Genomic DNA, 10,193 nt, shown 5'->3' on the forward strand with positions numbered 1-10,193 from the left:
CGAAGGCATTAAAATTAATAAAAGAAGTGATTTTTGTGTCTTTGCAGATAAACCTGGGTATCATCTGCATAGAAATGCACATATATGAAGAACTACAGCAAAGCACAGTAATATGACATCATTAAGTTTTGCTTTTAAAAATATATTTCAGAATTAATGTTTACATATACAAATATATTTGTAGTTAATTTTATTTACATTTTAAAATACTTCTCCAAATATTCTTAAAGTCACGGTGAAATGATTACCAGCCTTGTATCAGTGTCATAACCTTCCACAACCTCAAAACAGCACATTTCAGTGTGACTTTATATACTTTAAAGCACATTTCTCATTACAGTACATCGCTTTCAATGTAAATGACATTCAGCTTCTTATCACAGGCACGAGAGCACAATGCTAAATATCCTCGACTACTGTTTCAATGACTACTGTGCTCATGAAAACAGATTCAGGGAGTTATTTAAAGCACATGATGGATGAGATGCAAAACATTTAGTTTTAAGAAGAAAATGAAAGTAAGGCAGCAATCATGGCACATAGTTGGTTATATTCAGTGGATTCTTCCCTTACATTTAAAGTAAACAACGATAGCGCGATCACAGACGGTACCTGAAGAGTTTAGCATCAGTTAAAGAGGAATTTCACCACTGTGACAGAAACGCAACTTTGTTAGTCTGAAGTTGTTTGTTATTTATTTTCTGCTTTAATGTGATGATGACATCAAGTTTGGGTGAAATTCCCCTTTAATTAAAAAACAAAACAAAAACTAAGTATAATGTCCAATAATCAAGATATCATGTAAGCTCTTTAATTCCACGTGCTTATATCTGTGTGCTGTTCCCTTTTTATAGTAACAGGTAAAAGTGGTTCAGTAAGTAACACAATAAAACTTAAATAAGATAAGTTAGATCCCTTTTGTTGATTATGTCTAATTAGTCTCGCCGCAACTCAGAGAACACAGCGAAAATATGTGAAAATGGGATTTTTTTAGATGAAATTTGATCACCAAACTCCCAAATCTGAACGTAATGTTAGGAGTCAGAAAGTTGACCAATTTGACTTCGATGAGGATGTTTGAACCGATGAGTCACTGAGCTTTCAGCACGGTGTAAAGTAACACCGTTTTACCAAAATGCATCTTCTAAATGAACTGAGTAACATTCGTTGTCTAAGGTCCAAAGTTGGACAGGTCTAGAGACCGGTTGGCAACCACCTACCAACCACCAGGTGCTACAGAAAAATGTGTTTTAACCAACTGTGAGGTTGCTGGAGGTTGGTAGATGAGCTCAGAGGAAGACACCGACAAGCCTCTTTGTGGTTGGTTTGGCAGGCTGTCGCTCCCAGCTGTGATGTGACTTCTCTTCCTGTAAACACTCGACCAACAAGCCGAGTGGTAAAGCAAACAGGAAAGTGCAACACAAACCTGAAACCTCCACAGTAAAAGTTGCACCTTTTGAAATGTGTTGTTTTCAGTAGTAAGGTACAACTTTTACTTTGAAGGAGTTTCCTGTTTGCCTTTCCCGACCGCTTGGCTCAGTGTGAATGTTTGCAGACATGTTGTCTTCAACACAAACGTGGCAACCAAATCAATCACAGGGAGGGTTTTGGGTGCAGCGCTCCCTTTGCAACCCATTTTCACCCAGTGATAACCAGCAACCAATCACCACTTGGTGGGAATATACAAGTACTGATAGCAACCGCAGGTTTCCAGGGGGTCGCTCACCACAAACGTTTGACTCGTGGGTTTATCAAAGTCATTGTTTTTGGTCTGCTGACCATGATTATGTCTCCCAAATTTCATCCTGTAGCTTTAAGACCTATGTCTCAAGGCAAAAACACGGTTACAGGCTGTTTGACGAAGACAATGGATCCTCTGAGGAACATAAAGTCTCCACAAAAATCCTCTTGTAGGACAGAGTGAGGATAATAACACCGTGCTACCACGGTGGCTTAAAATGAGCATTTAGAGGAGCACAGGTATCAAAAAAGATTTGAAAAGCTCCAGCTTTCTCCAAACGTCACAGCAAAATATACTAACCTTTCCCAAAATGTCAGTTTCATTTTCAGAGGCCGAGCCTGTAAATCTGTGGTGCAGATGAAGACCCCTGTCATGCAGTTTTGGAGCAGAACGATTTAGTGATCCTGGAAACATGCTGAGAAAATGCTGCATGAACATGTCACCTGCTGAAGAACATGAAGAAGAGTGTGCTTATAGAGAGGCGGGCCTTAAAGGAACATGAGCTCCAAGGATTGTTTGAGGCTGAGGATGAACTCGGGGCGTCACATACGGAGCTGCTGTGAGATGAACGAGCTGCTCTAACAACAGAAACATAACAAGCCCGATTGTCAGGAGTCAGAACAACGACCGAGACTTCGGTTTAAACTGTCACAAGCCAGCAGCTGATTGGCCGTCCCGATGAATGAATCTGACTTCACCAAAAAACCCTCCAACATCTGAGCTCTGTTATGAACGTTGTTCCTTTCTGTGAATACCGACGTGAGTCCTCCAGGATCATGTCATCGTCGTTTCTCTGGATGGTGCTGATTGGTCAGTTTAGATGAACCGGCAGGTTGTCGCTGACGCAGTAAACAGCTGAGGGGCTGACACGCCCGAGCAGTCAGCCTGGTCCCAGAGAGGCTGAAAGAAGGAGCACTGGGCAGAGACTGTGCGAGGTGTCCGCCGTGCCGTTCTGGCGTTAGGTCAGGTCCTGGACGTCCAGCAGCATGGCGTCCTGCTTCGTCCTCAGCTGGTCTCGTACCAGGAGGTGGGCCACCAGCTCGGAGCTCAGAGCTGGAAAACAAGCAAAGCAGAGTGTGGGCTAACACGAGGCGTTTGTCCCCAGAACAAAGTGGAAGAAATTTCTGAGCCCGGTAGAGTCAGATAGAGGCCACAACAAGGTGAGGCTGAGAGATCAATCAGGTCTGATTATTAAAACCAGACAACTGTGATCAAACGCTCCACTTTTCACAGAACAGCTCTGATTTTTGTGTCATAAATGAAACGCACCTGTTTCCTTCACTGCAGCACAAAACAGCCTTCAGTCTACAGGCTCTACAGGAAGTAAAGTCTCAGGGCTGTGGAAAGATTACTGACAGCTGCGATTAGCTTCACATCTTTTCTATTCAAAGTTTTAAAGTCTTCACGACAGAGTAAAAGATTCACTATGAGGCTAATGAGGAATGTCATTACTTAGAAAACCAGCCTGGCTTTTCCTGCAAATGGTAAATGGCCTGTATTTGTAAAGCGCTTTACTAGTCCCTAAGGACCCCAAAGCGCTTTTAAACTACATCCAGTCATCCACCCATTCACACACTGGTGATGGCAGCTACATTGTAGCCACAGCCACCCTGGGGCGCACTGACAAATATATAATTAACACAAATATATAAATTTGTTTCTTTATTTTCAAGAACAAATCTGTTGGACGTAAACCTAACAGAGACAAAGTTGTGAAATAAAGATTGACTCTAAATGAAACCCAGATGTGAGGCTGTGAGCAGCACCGTTGTGTTTCCGTTAAAGCTCTGCGTACCGTGAACGTCTCGTTCCAGCAACGCCCTCAAGCTGCCGAGCTGCTGCAGCGAGCGTTCCTGCAGCTCCCAGCGCTCCAGATGTTTCCGCTGGGCCACGCAGCTGCTGCCAGCCAGCCGCTGCAGCAAACACACACACACACACACACAGATGAGCTTCAGGTCATCGATCTGCTGGTCGGGCTCGGGCTCGGACTCACCTCCTCCTTCTGTTCGGCCAGCAACTTGTCTCTCAACGTCCTCAGAGCCGTGGCCACTTCCTGTTTCAACCCAGCGGCATGGCAACCATTGTGCCCTGTTCCCTTTGTGACCTGACAGGGTCAGAGGTCAGAGGTCAGACTGTGGATAGCACCTGTTTGTGACTGTGTTTTAACCTGAGCATTAGGAAGTGGTGAGGTAAAGGCGAGCCTGGGTTCAGAAAAACAGCAACAAGACTCGCTGGAGAAACGCTGCCCCCTGCTGGTGACAGCTGCCGTTACGTTCTGCAGCAGATAATCACAAAAAGTAGCTTTAATAACAGTTAGAGTTACACTCCTTGTGCAGCGATGTGTTCAGACAGTGACGAGTGAGAACACGAGTTAGTGCCTGATAATGACTCAGAGACAAAGGAAAGGATTCCCACATGGAGCCCAGAGAACTAATCGTTTAACCCTCAGTGACTTCCAATCAGTGTTTCAGCTTCTTTTTAAAATTTGATCTCTCTGTACAATGGACTCCGAAAACTCTAAGGGTTGACCCCATTTTTCCGCGTGATCGAGCTGTTCTTTATTTTTATTGTTGCCTGGTGATGAACTGATGTTCTCCTGCTCTGGCTGGACTCTCCTGCAGATCTCTGGCAGTAACACTGGCTCGGCTGCTGCTCTCAAATGTTTAGCAGTGTCTAAATATCCTTTGAGAAAAGCTGTGTCCACACCCAGCTTTGCTGCCACTCTGCTAGAGGTTCACAGATCCCAAAAGCTTAAAATGTTCAGTGATTACAAACAGCAACACTGGAAGGTTTCACGAACAGACAAACTCTCCTTTCACTACATGAAACTTCTGAAGCTTAGATTCTGAATCAGTTTGTTGCATTTGCAGTAAAATCTGTCCCTGATCTGTGTCCTGAAACTCGCTGCAGCAAGCAGAGCAGGAAGCACCTTTTTATTGGCCCCCTCCTCCTCCTCTTCACTGTCGCTGTTGTTGATGAAGCACAGCTGCAGGTTTCTGTGGTTGTGAAATCTGTAAACAAATAAAATGCTTTATTTTCTTCACAAATGAGAGGGGAAGAAACGGTCATCAGCTAGCTGCATCTCATGGCCGAATCCACAGACGGTAACGGCACGGCCACGCTCGAATAAAAACAGGACGGCAACCTCCCCGTGACTACGGAAACTCAGTGGTTGCCAGGTGACCAAACTTATAACTTCAGACTGCCAACATGTTGCAGTCAGTCTGTAACAACTGTTATTACAGCACAGCACCACTAGGGGGTGTCATTCTACTATCGTGGTAGGAAGAGAGACCCCCAGAGTGAGTACAGCCCGTAGCCATTACAGTCGAGCTGGCTACTAACTTCTCTTTTTTTTTTTTTTTTTTTTCTTAAATGACATCAGAAACAGCAGTATGCGACATTACGTGATGGCAGAGCTTCAGTTCATCCTTTGTCATTTTTTTTTTTTTTTTTTAATAAATAGGACAGGGGGAATGAATGAGAGAAAGAGGGGGAGAGAAAGAAAGAAAACCAAAGGGGAGAAGAGACGGTGAGAAGGGGGGGGAAGAGAGAGAGAGAAAAAAAAAAGAACTCCTGGGTCACCTGTATGGAGAAAAAAAAAAAACAAACAAACAAAAAAAACAAACAGAGGAGACAGCAAACAACAAAGAGCAACATAATAATAGAGAAAACAAAGCACCATCACAATAAACTAGCTAGTCATAGATATCAATATTTACTAAATAATAAACGATATTGTGCAGCACGCAAGATAGACAGCGCACAGTGTGCTTTGAGGCAGCAGCCAAGAAAGCTTTAGTCCGCGTCTGTGAATACCCATGTGTGCATACCTGTGTGGATCAGCATGCTTGCATTCCAAAGGTTTCTCCATGTAATGATCTGCTAGGGAGTGTGGGGGGGGCCACAGCCCCGTCCTCCAGGGTGTGAAGCGGGTATGGAGGAGATCAAAACTCCAGACATCCAGAGGCCCCCAGAACACAAGAGACCATGGAAGACCAACAGAGGGGCAGCCGCGCCACTGTTCCAGTAAGAGCTGAGGAGAGTCCCAGATGAGGGCTCGCCCAGCAGCCGCGGAGCAGAAGTCAGGGGGAGTTGCAGTGACGCGCCCGTGAGCTCCGCCGGCCCCCAGCTGTGCCTGAGTGACCGAGCCCCAGGCCGAGAGGCCGGGGGCACCCCACCTCCAAAGGGGCCCGAGCGAGCCCCAGGCCCCGACAAGCGGCCGCCAAGGAGTGAGCCGGTGTGTACCCGGACGCCCACCCCCAGACACAAAGAACCACCAACACACCGACACCTGAGGGAGTCCGCCACCGGCAGGGGAAGTGGTGGTGGGTGGAGATAGGCCTCCAAACCTTGGAGGGCCTGAGGTGTCCCCAGAGAGGTGGCGTCTGATACCCAACCTGACATATAGACACAGACATACAGGCACACACAGACACAAACATCCATTCCCACCCTCATGCTCTCATATGCACTCACTCCACACTCAACCAACGTGGAGACAGACATAAAGAGACGCTGTACACACAATCACACTCCCCAAGCGTACTCTACAAACCGGGTCTAGGTACCCTTGCCCCTGGAGGGGGGAATTGCACCCAGACCCAGGTGGTGTTACCCTTTTCCCTGCGGTGGGGAGAGGCAGACCACCCCGACTCCGCAGCAGCAGGGAGGCCCCACACCCCAGACCGCAGTCGGACGGCCAACTCCTCCTACTAACTGGCTACTAACTTCTCACCTCTTTGTGAGGAAGACCATATCCCTGCAACGGGCTGACGCCAGCATCTGCCTCACCACAATCATTTATGCGACGCCACACGTTACCGGACGGTAACTTTAGCTGGAATTTACCGTGATTTGAAAACGTTCTGCTGAGTCATCGGATTATCAGAGTTTGGAAGAATTATCCGACCGTATGCATCGATTTGATGCTGGAAACAAAAACATCGCTAATTTCTTGCAAAGATGATGAAAATGCATCTGGAGGCTTCACGGTGGGACCTCGCTAACCAGCAAGTGTTGCTTCCTCCATCCTGCATGATGGAGCACCGGTGTAGGAGCGAGCTGGCCTGCGAGGTCACCGTCATCACTGGGCAACACTTTGACAGATTCAAACCAACAAACACGAACTCAACAAAAAACAGAGATTATCCACGACGCTTCATTACCGTGATGTAACAACTGCCACTCGACACCTCCTGAAGTCTTCCTCCTCCTCTTCCCCCCAGACGTTGCTCCACACTCCATCTGGATTTCCCTCCGTCCTCAGCCCCGCCCCTCTCTGCAGGAAGACAACATAACCTGAGGATAATTCTCCACCGATCACCTGACGACTAACCATCAACATCCAGGACTGAAAAATGAAGCATCAAAAGTTGCAGTTCCCCCGATGACCACTAGATGCTCTAAAGGTGCATCCAGGACTTGGACCGGAAGGTTTAGTCTTATTGGTTGCTGTGTTTGGTTGCCTTAGTTTCAGTATTTTGGTTTAGTTACAGAAGTTGACATTTAGTTGCAGGCATTGCTGGCTTTGCACTGGTTTTGTTGGTTCAGTTGCACAAAAACTTAGTGTAGCACTGTTGCTCTAGTTGCAGCAGTTGGTTTAGTTGCTGAAGCTGAGACTATTTTGTGTTGCTGGTTGCAGGGGTTGGTTTATTAGAAGACGTTGCTGTGTTTAACTGCAGGTGTGAAATAATGTTAAATTGTTATGAAACTACAAATATGGTTCCTACTGGCTTTAAAAACCAACCATGAACTAACGTTGGCCTTTCAAAACTTAGTGAGTGACGCCACAGTGGTCACATCCATCTTTTATATACAGTTTATGTTGACAACAAACCACTCAGACTGGTTTCAGATTTTTCTGTGCAGCAAAGCAAGGGTGAAAGAAAAAAGTACTCCAGCAGCAGCAGATTCTCACCAATCACAGGAAATGTAGTAAAAACTAAAGTGTGATGGGTATTAGCCCAAAAAGCAGCACAGATAAGAGGCTGTCGCCCAGAGCAAACAGGAAACTGATGTTGGGAAGTTCTGAGTGATCGTCGTGTCGCCAGAGAACGTATAAACATGCAGCTGTGACACCAGGTCGTTGAACCACCTCCTCCTCCTTGTTTTAGCTCGGTGTGGATTACGGCAGCGGCTCTTCAGACACAACAAACACGATCTCATCCTGTTCAGGATCGAATTAAAAAACAGGGGAAACGGCAAAGACTATCAGGAACAAGCTCCTCAGAGACCTGAAGTAAAGAGCAGAGGGGGGGGCAAACCATGCTGGATACTACATTTCCCACAATGCAACTGAACAGCAGCAAACTAAAAATTTGAAGTGAAGCTTCTCTTTCAACCGGCAATGTTTACAGATGGGCAGTTTCCTGCGCTCAGCTCTGCTGGTTTAATTCTGCTCGTATTCCTGCAGATTCTGCTCTCAGGCTCTAACGCTTAGTTCCAGGTTACAGCCTGAAACTATGGAAACCACAGCTGGCTACGGATTGTGTGTGCTGCCCAACCTGTTGCCCAGTGGCTGCTGAAGGTGGCTGGCTGCTGCTAGGTGGTCGCTAAGAAGGCGATGCACCAAAAACCGCCTTGTTTTTGCTTGTTTTTGTTTTTACTTTAAAATTCGAACTAACTGCTGGAATCTCTCGTGGACATTAGATGAACTGCAGGTTTTGGTGCTTGATTTTTCCTTCTTTGTCCAGCGAAGTGCATCATGGGAAATGTAGTCTTTCCCACTGACTGAGAAACAGAGCCTCAAACTCTGAACATTATCTATAGCTGACCTTTGACCTTTCCCTCCGCTCCTGCTCCTGTTTCTCCAGCTCAGCTATCCGCTGGCTCAGTTCCTCCCAGTGCATGATGGGAAGGTCCTGGTCCAGAGAGGATGCCTCCATGGGGTGATCCTGATGAAGCTCCTTCTCCTCCCCCTCCTCTTCCTCCTCCTTCTCCTCAGACGTCTCTTTCTCTCCCTCCATCCTCCTTGAATGAACCAAAGCAAGATCAACAAAAAGTAAACAATAACATGTGTAAACACAGAAAGCAACAAACAGCGTTGTTTTCATTTAAAAACTCTGAAGACCAAGGTGGAAACTCAAACCTACAGAATGTCTGAGACGATTTATCCACAACACTCATTAACATGTTGCAGTTTTTTCTACTCCTGGATCTGTAAGAAGTCACACAGAGAAATACCTTATATGGTTATCTCAGGCAGCAAAGCCCCACCCATTTGCATTCTGTTTATGAGTGGCAGCCAATAATATGGAAGTGGCTTAAAGAGGGAGGGGCTAAAATGCTGTGCCACCGGTGCATATTTTTGTATCTATTTGATATTAAGCAAATATTGGGCCAGTATTGCCGATACCAATACTAATAATGTGGCAACCTCTCAGTGTGTCATAACATATTTGATAATTCTGGACATAGTTTAATGATCACTAAATCACAGCGAATTTAACTTTCCACAACAAAAGTAGTAGTTTGAAGTAGTAGTAGTTTGAAACTGGGATTTTTTAGAGCTGGAATTTGAATGGTCCTGTCAGTGAAGCCCTTTGGCTCAGCTTCTGCTGTTTAAAGGTTTCACAGGCTGTTAATACAATATACAGTCAAAACACAAAGATATTTATCGATACAGCATTAGCATCAATGCTATTCTGTACGTTTGATGAACTGAAGGTCCAGTTTAAGATAAAGAGGGCTTATTTTGAACTTTAACTCATGTTAAGCTACTGTAGAAACCCAGGATAAACATCTGGAGCTGGGACTGAGCAGTGGTGTGAGCTAAAGTTATTAATATCATTAATAACCCAGCAATAATCATGTAAAGCTGCACACATGCCAAATACAATCAATAGAGATCAATAATTAAGGAATAGTTTCAACAATCTGGTAACGTTTAAATATGTTTACGGAAGATTTATTGGTTGTAAATGATCTGCGCATGTGGTTGCGGATAGAGGTGAATGATCAGAGTTGTGACTGCTGCTCTCTGAGCCCTCCCGGCGGCTGTGGCTCCGCAGTGTCCCGCTGCTGTCGCGCTGCTCTGGCCGCATGTTGTTTAGGAGCAGCGGGGACACCCCACCTACCAGTCACATCCAGGCGGCTCCGGTTCTCCCCGGCATGTCGCCGTCCGTGTGCGGCCCCCCGGGTCTCCGTGTGCGCCTCCCGCGAAGCTTCACAGTTTTTTCGGGAACCTCGAGTAAAGCAGCTCAAAGTTTCCTGAAACTATTTTAACTCCGTCTGAGGAAGGAGCACCTCCTCCACCTCCCCTTCCGCTCTCCCAGATTTAACCTCTCGTCTGATCGTTAAAGTGACCGACGGCACGAGCGCTAACGGTAACGGGACGGTACTTGGAGTACTCCGGTGTGCGGGTGCGTGCGTGGGGACTGTTAGGTGCAGTCAGGAGCGCGGTGTGGTTGCTTTAGTTGCAGGAGTTGCCCCATCTTGTTGCTGCTGCGAT

At 46.2% G+C, this 10,193-nt stretch overlaps 1 protein-coding gene across 2 annotated transcripts; it reads right to left on the reverse strand.

Annotated features, from left to right (window-relative positions):
- Nucleotides 1-207: 207 nt before the first annotated feature.
- LOC308387740 (uncharacterized protein) lies at nucleotides 208-9,959 on the reverse strand. Of its 2 annotated transcripts, XM_080868003.1 has the most exons (8): nucleotides 9,820-9,959; nucleotides 8,836-8,900; nucleotides 8,518-8,713; nucleotides 6,910-7,022; nucleotides 4,671-4,752; nucleotides 3,735-3,845; nucleotides 3,537-3,654; nucleotides 208-2,794 (listed from the first exon to the last, which is right to left on the reverse strand). In XM_080868003.1, exons 3-8 carry the CDS (start codon nucleotides 8,707-8,709, stop codon nucleotides 2,700-2,702), a joined length of 711 nt encoding a protein of 236 aa, XP_080724129.1. In that variant the 5' UTR covers nucleotides 8,710-8,713; nucleotides 8,836-8,900; nucleotides 9,820-9,959; the 3' UTR covers nucleotides 208-2,699. The 2 variants fall into 2 exon arrangements, with proteins under 2 accessions (XP_080724129.1, XP_080724130.1); XM_080868004.1 differs by lacking the exon at nucleotides 8,836-8,900 and having other exon boundaries at nucleotides 209-2,794; nucleotides 9,820-9,958.
- Nucleotides 9,960-10,193: the final 234 nt, after the last annotated feature.

This window comes from Rhamphochromis sp. 'chilingali' (assembly GCF_963969265.1).
Source record: "Rhamphochromis sp. 'chilingali' genome assembly, chromosome: 19".
Lineage (NCBI taxonomy): Eukaryota > Metazoa > Chordata > Actinopteri > Cichliformes > Cichlidae > Rhamphochromis > Rhamphochromis sp. 'chilingali'.

Excerpts from the sequence above, each read along its gene's own strand:
- LOC308387740 (XM_080868003.1), bottom strand. The coding sequence starts at position 8,709 with ATGGAGGGAGAGAAAGAGACGTCTGAGGAGAAGGAGGAGGAAGAGGAG. Across the intron at positions 4,753-6,909 it reads GTGGCAGTTGTTACATCACG|ATTTCACAACCACAGAAACC; the intron begins GTAATGAAGCGT and ends ATTTGTTTACAG. Across the intron at positions 3,846-4,670 it reads AGGAGGGGGCCAATAAAAAG|GTCACAAAGGGAACAGGGCA; the intron begins GTGCTTCCTGCT and ends TGACCCTGTCAG.